Source organism: Juglans regia, chromosome 6, assembly GCF_001411555.2.
Source record: "Juglans regia cultivar Chandler chromosome 6, Walnut 2.0, whole genome shotgun sequence".
Classification (NCBI taxonomy): domain Eukaryota; kingdom Viridiplantae; phylum Streptophyta; class Magnoliopsida; order Fagales; family Juglandaceae; genus Juglans; species Juglans regia.
In genome coordinates, this window is record NC_049906.1 from 22,682,736 (window position 1) to 22,700,637 (window position 17,902).

The following is a 17,902-nucleotide window of genomic DNA, read 5'->3' on the forward strand; positions in this document are numbered from 1 at the left end:
GAAAAAGGAATGGTTCATCCATTTGGTACAGAAGTAAATCAACTTGGACAACAAAGTCAAAAGAAATTGAGCGTCCTCTCCATCAACCCCATCAATGAAACAATGGCATAAACCATTCAAGTCTTTTGTCATCAAACTTCCAGTGTTGTAATTATATAACTAGATAAAACACTGATTTGCATGGATCTTTCACTTCTGTTAACTTTATATTAGGTTTACTTTAACTTGTATAAATCCATGACTTGTTTTTAACTTTGTATAGATTTTATTTCTCATTTTCTCATTTCCCATTTTGTATGGATTTTATTTGTCATACTTTTGCAACTGGGCATACGTGCATTGTGCATTGTGCGCTTACTAGTGTGTGTGTATATATATATAGAGAGAGAGAGAGAGAGAGAGAGAGAGAGAGAGAGAGAGAAGTAGAATATAAGAAATGAACAGAAAGAATAAGAGCAATTCAACTATCACTGGCCAAATCGAATTGGCTCTATGCTAGAAGGGGTGGAAGCAAGTTAAGAAAAGGTGGTGAGTAGAAAAGTGACCAAATGACTGGAGTTGAAAACGGGACCAGATAATTGGAGTGATAGTCCATGTAAGTAAAGTAAGTATATAATTAAATGTTGGGACCAGATAACTGGAATCCAAGTCACAAGTAAGTAGTAAAGAGAAAGATAAAAATATAATTGTAGTAAAAACAGCAAATAAAAATACTGAAAATACTCATGGATTAGCAATTGAAATAGATGAAGTTCTTCGTTTCAAATGAATAATTATACATGAAAATATTGTGGGATTACGAAGGAAGAGCAAGGAAGTAGGGAAGAGAAGTATTCTTAGGTTCTGGAGCTCCTAAGAATTCTCTAAAACAATAAGTTATTCTTTAGCATTATTATCAATGTTTAGCTGATTTATCCTCTTTTTTTATCCTGCCAGGTTTTCTAGTACAGTCTTTACTAAAGTGATCATACTTACCACAATTGAGAAAATTTTCTTTAGTAGGGTTTTGAGTAAAATATTTTTTGGAAACAGATTTCCTTTTGTAAAAATCATCACGTTTTTTAGGTGTGTATTTTTTGGATTTATAAAACTTATCAGAATTATTATAAACAAAGATTTTGCTTTTTCTTCCTAGAAGGGGCAATAGGAGGAAAGTCAAATTGTTCACAGAAATTTCTCATTTCATATTTGGCTTTCTTGGTATTTTCCAGCTGTTGTCGTAACATTTTTTTATCATTACACATGTCGATACCAAGTTCTTTTTATAGTATTGAAAATATCACCATATGTGAAATTATCATAGTTAAGCAAACCAGTAATGTTGGTAAGTTCATCATTGACCTTATGCGCAAAAAGATGAGGTAATCTATCAATGAATATATCTTTCCAATAAGGTTTTAAACTATCTTCCTGTAGTATTACTCTGGAAAAGAAAACATCTTGATATCATTTGTAGTCAGACATAATATAGCATCTTAAATTATTCAAATAATCACTGATACGAGTAGTAATATTAGAAGGGATGCTAATAAAATGTTTAACAATAGTATAAATCAAGGTGTTAATACTATCAGGGATACCCTAACTTATAGTTATATAAAAAAATAGGCATACCATCATCACGACACTTACCAACATTTATGATGGTTTGTCTTGACTCATTAATAAGATGCTTATCCAATGACAAAGAGTAACAGACAATCTCGTAATTAATAAATCAAAAATTTCGACATGAGTAAGATTATGTCTAGTAGCATAAGCCTTAGCAACTATAGATATCTTATTTATTGTATTGAGGATTTCTTATTCAGATAATTCATCAATATTCCATTTATAAAATTTGTCGGAAGAAATATAAAATTGTGTTTGGAAAAATATTTCTTCAAACTGTAGATCAATAGAAGTAGGTTTGGAATACTAAAACTCATGGGATTAGGTTTTTCTGAAAACCTTTTTATCTCAGGTTTTACCAAATTAATTTTCTCAAGATTTTCTTCAACTAAAGCAATATCCTAATCCGTGAAGAAATTAGAAGATTCAATTTATGAGTTTTCCTAAGAGATTACCTTTTTACTTTTACTATTAATAACACAAGCAGTGTTACTAGTAGAAGTCTTGGTATTATCAATTTTTACCTTTTGTAAATCAGAAAGCATTTCGTCAAATTTTTAAATTTTTTTGGCTTGGTTTGCATTAAGACTTAGACCTTGCCTTGTTTCATGTAAGTTGAGCAAAGGTTTTTCAATCTTAATAGGTTTTTCAAGTCCTTCTTCGATACGATCCAATTGTTAACCAATAATATTTAAAGAATTATGGATAAAATTATTTTGTTCAATAATCTTTTTTGTCTCAATAGAAATAGGACAATTTGAATCAAAAAGGAGAATTTTAAAAGGGGAAGCTTTAACCTTAGATCCTTGATGGTCAATAAGAACCGTCTCAAGAGGTGGATGGCTTGATCGAACAATAGATTTGTTTTTTGTAGCAAAATTAGATTTTTTGACCATACATAAACTATTTTGAGAAACATTCTTTGAAATATAGTAGTTTTCAATTAAATAAAAAAATAGTATATGTTTTTGCATATCATGCATTTTTTCTTTTCATTTTCTTTTAACACGTAATTTTATTTATTTATTTTTTTTTTTTTTGTTAACAAAAGTAGCATGATAACATTTTATTTTTTCTTTATTTTTAATAGAACTATACTTATCATACAAAGAAATCAGATCAATTTCAAAAGCTCTTTTTTATCACAGATAACTGGTTGTGAATAATAGGAGAAGCAAAATCAGAAGCAGTAGAAGACATGGAAGAGGTCTCTTCTTCTTCTTTAACAACTAATTTTTTTAGGAATCCTTAGGAGCTCCAGAACCCAAGTATACTTCTCTTCCCCTACTTCCTTACTCTTCCTTTGTAATCCTATGATGTTTTCATGTATTATTATTCATTTGAAATGAAGAACTTCATTTGTTTCAATTGCTAATCTGTGAGTATTTTCAGTATTTTTACCTTGTTCTTTTTTACTGCAATTATATTTTTATCTTGCTCTTTAATACTTGCTTACAACTTGGATTCCAGTTATCTGGTCCCAACATTTAATTATTTACTTACTTGCACTATCACTCCAGTTATCAAGTACTTCTGACTCCAGTTATTTGGTCCCGTTTTCAACTCTAGTCAATCTGGTTACTTTTCTACTTACCCCTTTTTCTTTACTTGCTTCCGCTCCTTCTGGTATTAGAGCCAACTCGATTTGGCTAGTGATAGTTGAATTGCTCTTATTCTTTTTGTTCATTTCTTATCTTCTACTTTCCTATCCTCACCCTTTACTTGATTTTGTCTTTTTATTGTTATTGTTGGCGCCACCCTTGTTGTAAAGTGTATTTCAACCACCAAACAGTAAGCCTTGTTCAGTGTATAGGGCATGAGCAGTATCCGGTTAATTAGAGTATGTGTTACGAAATGTATCAAGGAGTAGAGAAAGACTGCCTAAGTAAGTATTGACCTTAGGGTTTTAGAGTGATTAAGTATGAGTAGGATGTTTAGACTCAATTCATTTGTTAGCTCCAAATCTAGTTTACACCGTGATTTTATTAATGAGAAAAACTACTTTGTTGAAGAACTTAATTGCATTGATTTTAATAAATGGAGTATTTCTAAGATTGATGGTAAGGCTATTTACAAAACTAGTTGGATTCAATATGCTTTTTAAGACTAAATTTAATGTTAAGGCTGTTGAACAGACTTATGTTATATCCAAAACCCATGAAAAAAGTTATAAATTTCTGCAAATTGGTTCTATTCAAATTGTTGTTAAGCCCCTTACTCGGAAGGATATAAATGCCTTTGTACTTTATGTTTAAGGGATGCTAGATTAAGAAGGTTTGAAATTAGCATACTTGGTATGATTCAATTGTATTTGTTTAATGGCCTAGTTCATTTTGATTGCTTTCCTAATCTAACCTTTGCTTTGGATGATTTTAATATTCTTAAAACTTTAACTTTGAATATCTTGACATCTTGTTACGAAATGGATGAACGGAGTGAATCCCTTGATATAGTTTATCGTATTTACTATAGAGTGCTGAAAATTAATTTACATCCTAAAGCTAATTTGAAAATTTCAGGTGACAAAACTTTGCTAATCTAAAGTTCTACCTCTGTTACTAAGATCCAAATTCCTAAAATGATTTATTGGAAATATGTTACTCTTTCTAATAAATGGTTATTGGAACATGAATCTTAACCTGCTAAATTTGTTTCTGATGAGATTAATCTTGATTATATTCAACAATATCTTAATGGTACTGCCAATATAAGTTTTGATAATAACGTTAATAGACCTTTATTGATCAATAAAAGAAAATATTATTTCGTTGGATCTACTACTTCAGAAAATCTAATAAGGAGAGATGAAGATCTCAATAATTTTCTAGAAAGTACTGTTAAGCTAAAGGGATGTAAGGAACAATGATCAAGAAACAAGAAAAGAATGGAAGGATTGGTTCTTGGTATTATTGAATCAAGATGGAATCACACGTAGGGATTATTTGAGATAACCCCAACCTCCAAGTTAGTATTACTTATATATATATATATATATATATAGCCATTAATGCTCGGAAAGTAATACTCACACTTCTTAACGCTTGTTCTTAATGTTGGAATTTTTTATTTATTTAATAATTAAGAATTTTTTTTTTAATAATATTGTAATTTTTTAATTTTTTAAAAAAACATAAAAAATATATTAAAAATTAAAGAAAACAGTAATTATACGTGACGGGAGCTCCCAACGGAACTGAACGGAGATTGGTGGACTTAGCACTGTCCCTAATGCTTACGTGAAAGGCTGGCTGCTCACGTGACTCGGAGATCACTATTACAGAAAAGAACAGCACAGAGCGAGTACTCTTTGAATGCCACGTTGACTGAGATTAATGATAACGTGGCCTTTATTCGGAAGCCACACGATTCCGGCACTTCCATGCAGAGACTACGGTCCTCTATATATATATTCTCAATCGAAAGCTAATCGTAAATACAGTCTTTATAAAAGAAATTAAGGAAGAAAATAAGGTCATCTATATATATAAGATAAAGTGATGTCGGGTGTACAGGGAACGATGCCGCCGGAGTTGAAGACTCCAACGACGTACGAGTCGGTGCCGGGCGGAGAGAACAAGACGAAGACAGACCTACGTTCAAAGGAGGATCAGGGTATGATTCAGGTAGAGAAGGAGCAGGACAAGGTCGATGATGATAATATTGCTGGAAGAGTTGGCGCTGGCCCTGCCTTTGTTTTCGCTAAAGACCAGGAGAAGCAGGACCCCGGCGTTACTGGGACCGGCTAATTTGCCTGCCTCTCTCTCTCTCTCTCTCTCTCTATATATATATATATGTATATGTATATATGCTGTAAACTTGTGCTGTAATCTGCTTCCATGCATTTTAGTATTTCATGTAGAACCCTTTATCCTTCTAATATTTGAATAAAATCCTAATTTCTTTTCTCGAAACAATATTTTGATTCAATGAATCAGGTCTGCTGCTCGCGTGGCAAATTCTATTGATTCTACAAGAGAAAATTGTTTATTTACGATCAGTTAATTTCAGTAAAATAATTATTTATAATTAAAATTAATTATAAATAGTCTTTTAGTTGCAATAAATTAATCATAAAAATCTATTTTTCTTATAAAATCAGTAGAATTTGAACCAAAACGAAAAGATTTATATGGAGATGTTGGATGTAAATTGTAATCAATGTGTATTCAAGACAACATAACTTCTATTAAAATAATAATTGAAATTGGCGTATCAAAATCTTGGGTTGGGAGGAAAAATAGATGTACAAATTTTCTATCTCTGTATAGTCGCGAAAGATCGAACACACATGATATTTTTGGGATTTGATTAATTTGTAAGAATAATTTAAGAAGTAATTTTATATACAATTGTGAAGTGCGTAAATATTACGTAATCGCTTCGAAAAAAAGTTAAAAAAAGTGGAGTTTACTATTAAAAAATTAATTTTTTTCATATGGATCTTATATTTTATTGTAATTACGTAACAGTTGCATAATTCACAGTTGTAAATATATTTTCTCATTATTGAAGACTATTTTTTTTTAAGAATATTTTTCAAATTGTAAATATAATTTTTTTTTATTATTATTATTTTGGTGATGAGATGAATGAGTGTATACTAAGGAATGGGTTTACATTTAATTGGTTAGAGATCCAAACTGAATTAGTCTACAATTTTTCTTTCTCCCTTTTTATATAGATTTTTTTCTAATCAGATAAGAGTTGGATCTTATATTTTATTGCGATTACGTAACAGTTGCATAATTCACAGTTGTAAATATATTTTTTCTTTATTGAAGACTATTTTTTTTTTAAGAATATTTTTCAAATTGTAAATATAATTTTTTTTTATTATTATTTTTTTGGTGATGAGATGAATGAGTGTATACTAAGGAATGGGTTTACATTTAATTGGTTAGAGATCCAAACTGAATTAGTCTACAATTTTTCTTTCTCCCTTTTTATATAGATTTTTTTCTAATCATATAAGAGTTGTAAGTAGCTTGATGTATCCAACTTTATGTGATGGGTATAAAACAAGCTGGGTCGAGACACGTAAAAAGAAAAGCTTTTAAAAAATTATAAGTATGACTCAATTATGCTAAAGAAGGACAATAAGGAGATGATATCTTTTTAAACTTCTAGAAATTGAAGTTTCCTTCATTATGTTGAGAGATTTGAGATACGAGGGGTAATGAGAGACTATGAAATTATTCATTAAAGTGGATTTTATCCTAAAATGATTCGTAGATGTAAATTTTTACATCGAATCATGTAAATTCGTGTATCTCTCTTTATTTATATTTTATATATTTATTTATTATTTTTTTCCATAGATGTTGAACATTCGACAGCACTCAAATTATAATCGTGGTTTTTTACCATACCATCGAGGAACCTTAAACTACCATATAATGGGCCGAGACGACTCTCTCTTTCTTTTCGATTTATTGTGCAAATTTACGCATTAACTCTCTTTCTTTTCGACTTATTGTGCAAATTTACGCATGCTATGATTTGTAGAGTTGTAGACAATTATGTAATTAATATGAGTATACTTAGTCAGATATTTATTATATATATAGTTTATTCTAATCCAATACCATGAGAGTGAAATGCAATCAAGAGGATCTAATGATGCCTAAATGGCTATATAACGTACCACTACATATACTTGACCATTGAAGTTCTAGTCTTCAGCCGAGCAATTACGGTGATGGGGCTCGATCTCGCCCTTTTTTTAATATGTACACAACTTGCATACACACTCCTCTCTTTTTCTTCAAATAATACTTAGCCTATACACACCTTATTTTTCTGCCCTCCCTTCCCTCTATCTCTATATGTCTTTTTTCGTTCTTTTCCGCAATGTCTTCCCTCTCTCTTGTTATACATCCCCTTGCCTAATTGGTTGATTGGTATTTCAGGTATTATATAAAAGGTCTAATTAACAAAAACATAGAAATACAATTAGTATTGTTAACAACGTGTTTTACATACCGGGTATTGGACTCAGTCACCTGCAACACAAAGAAGATGATGAGCTCGGAGTGGAAGGGACACCTCCAATGCCTAAGTGCAAGAGAGCATGGATCTTAATTCTGACCTGGTGTTTAGCATTTATACTGCCTATTGTGGGGTCTTATGTATCCCGCATTAGAGGTGCCTATCTTTCATGTGGGCCTCTGCGCCGTCATTGTTGTTGTGGCGTGGCCTTCTTGAGTTACATCCTTGTGGTAGGTTGATGAGTACGGCCACCTTCAACACACTTTGCCAAGGAGAAGTGCAGCGTCGCACACACTATCAGAGACAGGGCACTTCGTTGTGATCCCTATCTGCATCTCGTGTCAATACATAAGGGCGGTATGGCCTTATCATTACGTGTGTGTGCATGGCAGTGTAAGAAATGTCAGCGTTCCATCATTCCACGTCTACTTCATTCTCTAGGGGCCCCGTGCCTCTTTCCCCTTTCTCTAACTTGTGGGCTGACTTAACTTCGGTTGTTGGGCCTCATGGGTAAGTTGAGCCCGTCCTAGTAGGGATGTAAACACTATTTCCAAGCATAAAATACGTTTGAGATTTGACACTACAAAAACCTAAAACTCAAGATAGAAAATGAAGTTTGGAAATAAGCCAAAACTTCCTGACCATAGGATGTAAAAGTCTAGAACATGACCAAATGATTGGCTTTTATTGGGTCATGTCAAACTAAGGACATCAAATCATCATTGTTCTTATGTGGTATTTAACTATTTTCTAATTGATTTCTGATGAAGAGACCAATTTGATCATTATTGGATAGAAAATGAACTGGGTCTAACCCATTGGAAGCCCATTGCCAAGAGAAAGGAAGAGATAAAGTCAAAAGAAGATGTCATGTTTACAATGGCTAATCTTAACCAATCGTATCTTTATAAGACTAGAATCCATAAAATAAGTAAGAGCAAGACACCCGCGTTTGAAAAGCACTGTCAATGGCAGAATCAAGCTCAAGAAAGTAACACTCCTAAATCGGTACCAATAATCGTGCTCCTGAAAGGGTAATGCCATAATAGAACACCTCAACCGCAATAGATATCCTATCAAGAATGTTATAAGGGGATTCTAAGTTGCTTACTGAGAGAAGTAGTTCCCTCTCTAACTTAACCATCGGAGGCATCTCCCATTGGTTTCCCCAAAGCTCTTATTCTGGTTCCATGTTAGTAGAGTATGTGAAGAACATCGTTGAAAATTGCATCAATAGTTTGGCGCCGTTTATGAGATGGACAAATTGTCTGAATAAGAGGTTGCATGACCCAATAAAGGCGAATTTTGCACTAAGGAGGCACTAAACTGAGTGGAGGGTTACAATGGGAAAGAAGGAATAGAGTTTTAGACCAAGAAGAAACCACACCAAAAATATCTAAGAAGATAAGTCTTTTATCATTGTGAGGACTGCGTCAGCGAAAGAGAGCAGACCACCATCCAGGAACATAAGGAAGGCGAAGAAGAGAGTTTATACTTGCCCAGTGGAAGGCAAGGATGATCCTTCTTCGGTTTGAAGGCTGAGCATTAGAGACTGGTTGAGAATCTATAGCCCTTGCTGATCCCATAATAGAAATGATAGGATATCGCCATGGATTTTGTGGTTGGGTTACCTCGAACCCCTAGTGACACAGATGCCATATGGGTAGTTATAGATGGGTTGACTAGGAGTCCCCACTTCTTATCGATAAACACTCCAGACACTTTAAGTAAGTTTACTTGGTTGTACATAAAGGAGATTCACGTCTCGTTTTTGGAAGAGCTTACAAAAGCTAAGCTGGGGTTTAGTAGTGCTTATCATCCCTAAACCGACATGCAGTCGAAAAGGACCATTCAGACTTTGGAAGACATATTTGGGGGGTCATGCATTTTGGATTTTAAAGGATCCTGGGAAAGCTATGTCCCACTCATAGAGTTTGCATACAACAATAGTTACCAGGCGACCATCCAAATGGCCCCATACGAGGCATTGTATGGCAGGAGGGGTAGTTCGCTAATATGTTGGGATGAAGTAGTGGAAGCCAGAATGATTAGGCTAAAGATTGTCCATGAGATGACAGAGCAGGTCAAGCTCATCCGAGCTAGGATGGTTGCGGCTCAGAGTAGGCAAAAAAGATTTGGGCTAAAAGGGAAGTTAAGCCCAAGGTATGTTGGCCCATACCAAGTGATGGAGAGAAGGTAGGCCCAATAGTGTATCGAGTCGTGTTGCCAATGGAATACGAAGGGATTCATGACGTATTCCACATTTCCTTGTTAAAAAGAAGTTTTGGGGATCATCAACCCCAGTTAATTAGACCGGATCTAGTTCCATTGCAACCGAAACTCACTTATGTAGAAAGGCCAGTATGAATTGTAGATAGGAAGGAGCAGAGATTGTGATCTAAGGCCATACCCTTAGTAAAGGTGTAGTGGAGAGATGTAAGAAACAAGGAGTTCTATTTGAGAAAGCGAGCTGGTCACGGGGGAGCAGTTCCCATATTTATTCTAGTCATAATAAGTTCATTGTAACATTCAAGGCTAGGGCAAATCAGTCAAATCTAGGACCTGGGTAAGGCTATAAATAGGCCACTAGTTTACCCTTTTTGAGTCATAAGACTTAGAAGCGTAGCTATGGTGTGAGAAAAGAGAACCGCATGGAGGGCAGTTGTACCACTCAAAATAATGTGATGGTTCTTGGAAGAATGACATGAGGACATGAGATTGGAGGTCGAATGACAACAAGCAGAGGAGGAGCATCGTGGAGACAAAGAGAGTTCTCATAGGGCAAGGAACCTAATAGTAGAAATGCTAGAACATGATGGTGCGACTAGGGCACCTCGACGTGAGAAATGTGGTGGAAGCCGACGGAAGAGAGAGCTTGTGTCTTGAATGTGGACAATGAATGTTAGTTAATGGATTGAGGTGAGGGGAGAGATGTGCTCCAGACAGTGTCGATAGAGAATTCCCCACTTTGTGAGCCTCACTTGTTAGGCCAGATCAAGTTCACATCCTACGAATTTCGAGGACAAAATTCCTTGTAATGAAGGGAGGATGTGAGGACTGCGTCAGCGAAAGAGAGTAGACAAAGATGATCCTTCCTCAGTTTAGGTGGAAAACAATGATCCTAGGAGCCTATACTTTCTGAGTGAAAGGCAAGAATAGGCTCCTAAGATCATCAACGTCAAGGTCACATCCTCATCGAATTTTGAGGATGGCTGATCTTTGTGGAACTTTACCTTCCAAGGAAAGATGATATTTCATGGATAGATGATATTTGCCTTCCACTTGGTTTTCCAAAAGATGATCCTTCCTCAGTTTGGGTGAAAAACAAGTTAGCGATAGTGTGCAAACTGCAGCCAATCCAACGGGAGGGCAGGCAAGCACTTGGGTGAGAACGAACTTAAGAGGCTCCTAGTTCAAAAAAGTCACCTAACATACAAAGGCAAAGAACGAGATGAAGATGAGCAATGGTCAAGGACAAGACCCTTGCTGTCATGTACAAATTTTTCAGGACTACACAAAAAGACTTAGGAGGTGGCAAAGTCGTACCCAAAAGCCCACTCAATTTTTACTCACTCTAAAGTGGACATAAGAGTTTTACTAGGATAATTCCTCATCCTAGCCTTTTGGGTCGTGATAATTTATTTATTTTTCATACTATGCTTGAAAATATTTTTCATGACATGTGCTTGTGAAGTATGCTTTATGAGAAAATAACAAATTTCATATAATATGCTAAAATGGTAAAAAATTACTCATGTCATTTAAGCAAGTAATTAAATGTCCAATGATATGTCACATGATGTTTCATACTCAAAATGACATTTATATCATGAATGTGGCATTTATACATAAATCATAAATAAATTATCTAAGAGTAAGTTAGAAACCAACTTACAAAATTTCCAAGTGTTAGGAAATTGGTGCGGCTGTAATAAGACTTATTCTAAGTTAGGAGTTACACAACTATGGAAAATATTCATAATCAAAATGTTCAAAATTAGTATTTTCAAAACTGCCCCTATATTTTTCTCAATTCCCACTTGGGCACTAAATTTTTACTATTTGCAATTGAGCTCCAAAATTTACCAAAGTTCACAAACCCCATATTTTCTATATTCTAAAACCATTTATGCCCTTATTATTGCATGAATCAATTCAAAAGTATTCCAAAATCAACCAACCCGAGGCATGCATCTTTGTAGGCTTATTTGTGATCTCAAGTTTATAACCTCTACAGATGCATGTGTGCTCAAATTCCATCAAGTGGCAACCATAAAAATGATCTGAGGGACATGTTTATAGCTTAGATTCAGTTCTCACGAATTCATCCCAACACTTATGCATTGATTAAAACTAAATTATCACAAAACCATCAAATCGAGCATATGCATGATGTTTCTAGCTTTTCCTTGTTAAAGCGAGATTTAAAACCTAAATGAATCATGTATTTTTTTATTCTTATCCCAATCACAAAGCTTTTCTAAATGCTCATTACTCAAGCTTGGGAAAATTGAACCAAGACTTCATAAAATAAACTTCAATCATGTAAAAACTGAAACATGCTTGATGATCAACACAATATACTGATTTCTAATCCTATCATGACATGCTATTTTTCTCAAATTTAAACTCTCAATAAATCCCTCAAGATATTAATAAAACATATAAGATCATATCAAGAGATGTCATTGCTAAAATTGCATCCCAAAACAATTTATACATGCTAAACTTCAAATCTGGCCGAAATGCAACACTTTGAGTAAAACCTTTTATAAATCAATCAAATCCTTATTATCATGCCATAAATCAAAGACTAACATGTTAATCTAATACTCAACAAGAGATAATGCAAGATTACTCATCAAAACATGGCTCTAATGCTCCAAAAACAAACTCACTTCAAGATCAAACTCTCAACCTACTCAATTTCTCACCTTTCTCACACTAAGAGTGTATAGCTCTCAAGAAGACCAAGAGAAAACTTGAGAGAGTTGTGTGCGGAAGAGGGGTATATATAAGGCTCAATGGAGGGTGAGAGGCGTTGGTTTGGCTGAAGGTTAAGGCTTGTCAGTGGTGGAAGTGGGCGGTGGAGTGTTGAGTGAAATTGTTCTAGATTTTGTCATGCTTTGTCAGCTGAATAGTCATATAAAGCTTTATGATTTCATCAAGGTCAGGTGCTATAATGTGTCCAGAGGTCTAGGGTGCTGCATTGGTTCAGAAATTTGAATAAAATAGAATCAAATAACAAGGAAGTCATGAAGATGGCCGACGGTTTGGTTCTTCCCATGATGTCTAGTTTTTTTATCACTTATTGTCTCATCTCCTTGGTCTGAATTGGGGGCATTATGTCCATCATTTGAAGGATTTTTCAGGTGAGGAAGAGAGGAGGGATTGGCAGCCAAGTGATCATGCTTGAGCAGAAAAATGGAAGGGATGAAATGGGTGATGGTTCAGCCGAGTGGTTTCAAGTGTGCCTCTCTTTGAGCCAATCGGTCGGGCTGCCTTAGGGTGGTAATTGGACAAGCAAGCACCTGTGTGCTTTGAGGCCTTCTAAGGGACTAAATGACAAGGGTGGTGGCTTGCGAAGGGGGTTGTTTTGGTGCAAAAAAAATTCTTGAAGAGCCAAAGCTACTCGGGTTTGAAGCTAACTCACTTCCTAGGTGAATAGTTAGGTTTTTGGCTTGATCTATGGGACTTTTTTTGGATCCTTTTTAGGCCTAATTTTTTAGGATGTAATGATGGTTGAGAGGTATAGAAAAGCCTTTGAAAAATTGTGGAACAGGCGTGGGTTTGGGGCTGGTTTGTTGAAGTGTTGAATGGTGATGCACCAAGGGTGCCGATTGGTTGTTTAGTTGGCATTGACATGCCTTTGGTTTATGTGACATGGGTTGGGTTAATCCTAACCTTCAAGAGTTTTCTAAGAGTGATGAAAAATAAGTGCAAAAGACAAGAATTTCATATTTTAAAAATTATGATAAAAAAAAGGTTTCAAGAAACTATGCAAAAATCCTAATGTTTGAGTTACTATTCATGGGTGAGATGAATAGTGATCTTAACTCAAGTTAAAAACTTAACCAAGGTTGAATTGGGAACCCTAGGGATGTGTGGTTGAGTTGTGCAAGAAGGAAAACCAATGGTATGGTGTATGTGAGTCCCATTTAGAAGAATGGAATAAAATACAAAGCTTGGACTTTTATTGGGCCATATGAACAAGCCTTGGTTGTGGGCTTACCAATGAGTTTTATGTCTAGCTCTATTGAGCCTATCATTGGTCTCAATAACCCACTTGGTTGGGTTATAGCTTTGGATCTTTCTTCAATTGGGCCAAATTCTTGAATCTTACTAAGTTGGGCCTAATAACCTTATGCTTATTAGGTTGGGCCTAATATAAGAAAAACAAACAAGTCCATAGCCTTGTGTCCAACAAGTTGGGCTTGAGTCTTAGTGCCTCTCCTAAGCCTTTATAATCAAAAAGTTTGGGTCCTTAATAAACCAATCTCTTGGGCCTTCCTAAATCCATTTAATAATTAATCTAAATTACTTAGCCCATTAATGTGGCAAACTTTCAATATGCCATGTGTCATTCCCTTGTTGGCCTCTTGACTTCTTATCCTCAAAATTAATAAAGCACTTAAAAATGTCTTCTAAAGTTTTAATAATTATACTAAACCCAAAGAATACGATCCTTTTTGCCAACTCAAGTTCCAAAAATATTCTTACTCTCAAATAGCCTAACTCCTAATTAACTAGGGTCATGGCTAAGGTGAAGGCCTAAGGGGTTTTTAAGTGGGGTGTTACAAAAGTCAAGTCGCTAGACTTGTTGCAAACCAATAGGCAATGACAGTCCCTTGATTGCCTGACCATCACGCACATAAAAGCCGAGTCAATGGACTCGCACCTGGACAATAACACTAGTGCAACATATTCTCTAGCAAATGCAGAGTGTGTACACTCGTGCCATAACTACCTTGCACGGGTTACCTTCAGGAGCGAGTTGACGAGCTTGGCAAATGCCTAAGATGGACCTAGGGGGTAGACAGGCTCCCTGACCACTTATTGTGGATTACTACAGACAAACTCAAAGCCGAGTACCTTGACTTGCCACAAACTATGGGTGGTAACAATTTCTTGACTGCCCAACCCTCCCGTACTAAGCCGAATCCCTTGACTCGCCACAAACTATGGGCAGTAACAATTCCTTGATTGCCCGACCCTCGCGTACAAAGTCAGGTCCCATGACTCGCCGCGAACTTTGGGCGGTGACAGTCCCTTAACTGCCCTATCCTCGCTTATAAAGTCGAGTCCTTTGACTCCTCGCAAATAACTGTGGGTATCTGACGACATCGATGGAGGCTCGAGACACTATTGTGGACCAGGGATGACTTTTTCTCCCATTTCGGCCCGTTGTGCTATTTTTGGCATTAACAAACATAGTTACTATTAATGGAGACATGCCTCCATATCTATTGTTCGGGCTGAGTTGGTCATTCTTCCTTGGATACCTCTACTAGATCTATCTCTGTATCAAAGTCTATGGTTCCGATAAACGAAATCATAGATAAGTTAAACAACTATGACAATACTGCTAATGAGAGATAATGTACGAGATGATAATATGCACAATCTCATGTAAACAGAATCGTGAACACGTGTATTGTGCATGGCCAGGAATTACCCTATAAGCAAAACTCCCTAAAATGGGTTGCCTTTGAGAGCAAGTCGACGGGTTTAACAACTCCCTAGAATGGACCTAGAGAGCCAATGTACTCCCTAACCATCTAAGTGCAAGTTACGATGGACACACCCTAACCCCCAAACAACAAATTGCCTCGAAATGCAAAAAATCCACTAGTGCCAACAAAAATAAAAACGATTGCTAAATACGAAAATATGTTCTCTTTGCTCACAATAAATAGTTACATACGACCATCCGAACACTCGATTATCAGGAAAACGTTCACATAAAGAAACTTCCCAAAATTTATATTTATTTTTACATAATATCTCTATAACGGTTGACTTGAAGATTCTCAATATCTTCTTGTTAAACAAATCGACCCTAAGAATCGCGGGTAGGGGTGTAAACTCAAACCAGAAAACCGGTCCGGACCGGACCGAACTGGATCGGTTTTACCAGTTTTGAACCGATCCGGTCCGGCCGGTTCCGGTTCCGGAATTTTTTGGCCCGGACCGGACTGGTTGATTAAAAAAAATAAAAAATAATATTTTATATATAAGTTTTATACAAAATATTTCATATATATTAAATATTAATATATATAAGTTTTATATATAATGTATAATTATAAATTTTTATGTGAAATTTTATATATAATATATATTCATATATGAAATAATTTCTTATTATAATTTATAAATTATTACATAAAATGTTAATACTAAATCACTAAAAGTTTATAACTAATACTAATATATAACTTATAACTATATCAATAGTCTAATATTAATACTATTATATAGTCTAATATATTAATAAAAGTATAAAACAGTTTTTTTAAAATCAAAATTTTTTTTTTTATAAACAAATTCTTAGTGACAAATTGTAAAACTTACATTTTAAAAAATCCGGAAAACCGGACCGGACTGGACCGGAAACTGGTAAAACCAGAAGTACCGGTTTAGGAGGGTAACCGGTGCGTAATCGGTTTTGAAAAATACAAAACCGGTACATACCGGTTTGGTCCTAGATTTTATCCAAAACCGGACCGAACCGCACCGGTTACACCCCTAATCGCGGGTATTTGTTGGGTATAAAATGATTAAAATCAACATCCAAGAATCAAGTCCAAAGATAAAGTCAAGAATAGATAATATAAGTTGACTTAAACACGTAAAAGGAAAGGGTTTCATAAGGCAAGTATGACTCAATTACTCCAAGGTATAGGTGACAATATGTGACACGACCCGTGAATCCAACACGAATACGATACGAAATTAGCGGGTTTGGGTTTAATGTTAATGGGTTCGGGTCAAAAAGGGTTGACCCGTTAAGACACGACTTATAAACGTGTCAATAACAGGTCAACCTGCTTAACATGAAATCAATCCGTCTTGACCCGTTTAGAATTTATTTCAAAGTTAACATTTTATTATTGTTAAGTTGTAATATTGGTCTTTCTTAGTATGCTTATATTTTTATTGTTATTGTTGGGATTATAATTTTAGATCTATGTTCATATTTGTTATTGTATGGTTAGTAATATTGGTTTTATTATATATTAAAATTTGAAAAATATTGATATATATTCTTTAAGATATTGTGGTTATTAATAAATATAGATTTTAACTTTTATATGAAATTATATTAATCAAGTCAAATGAGTTATGCGTTTTAGTTCAACATATTTACATGAAACAAACAGATTTAAATGAGTCGTGTCATGTTAATATATTTCTAATTATTTATTAAACTGGTCAAAATGGGTGACACGACACGACCTATTATCTAAATAAGTTGAGTTAAAGTTTGGAAGCTTGACACGTTTAGCTTAATGAGTTGGGTTAGGGTTAATCTATATAGTTGAATATTCATGACTTAATACGGCACGAAAATACAATTTGACACTCCTACTCCAAGGAATGAAAGAGACTCTATAAAAGGAGGGAATTTCATATTTGGGGGGCTCTACTACGCACAGTGACTCCAAAATTCTCCTCTCTTCAGAAGGATGGTAACTTTTTCAATCTCCAAAATTTTCATTTTTCTCAATTGTATTGAGAGATGAGTGAGGCAATGAGAAATCGTAAAGTCACTCATCATAGTGGATTTTTCCCTCAAACAACCATTTGATGTAAGTTTTTATGCCGAACTACATAAATTCGTATGTCTCTCTTTATTTATATTTTATGTATTATTTATTGTGAGCTTTTTTACTACATCCTTGAGGCCTCAAACCACCAGCGTGGGCTGGGATAACTCTTTCCGGATTGTTGTATAAATTTATGTTTTAATATTTTGTTTTGAAGTTTGTAAAAATTATAATGATTAGGTAATAATTAAATAAAAATATTAAAAATTTAAAATTAGAAGGTATTTTGTTTTGAAAATGTTTAAGAAGAAAATTACCATAAATTTGGAGTGTTCGCATCTCGTTACCCAAACAAGGCCATCCGTTACGATCCGTAGTGTGTCCTTTACAACCCGGGCGATGACCAATCTGAAGAGAGGTTCTCATATTATATATAGTCATGATAACATTTAGAGTATCCATATTGGTCTATATATATGTATATGTAAAGTCATATTTACATAATATGACTCTAAAATCATCTATATTTGCTT

At 34.7% G+C, this 17,902-nt stretch overlaps 1 protein-coding gene across 1 annotated transcript; it reads left to right on the top strand.

Moving 5' to 3' along the window:
• Nucleotides 1-5,049: 5,049 nt before the first annotated feature.
• On the top strand, nt 5,050-5,525 carry LOC108998328. The gene has a single exon (XM_018974855.2). The coding sequence runs from the start codon at nt 5,109-5,111 to the stop codon at nt 5,355-5,357; it is 249 nt and encodes an 82-aa protein (XP_018830400.1). The 5' UTR covers nt 5,050-5,108; the 3' UTR covers nt 5,358-5,525.
• Nucleotides 5,526-17,902: the final 12,377 nt, after the last annotated feature.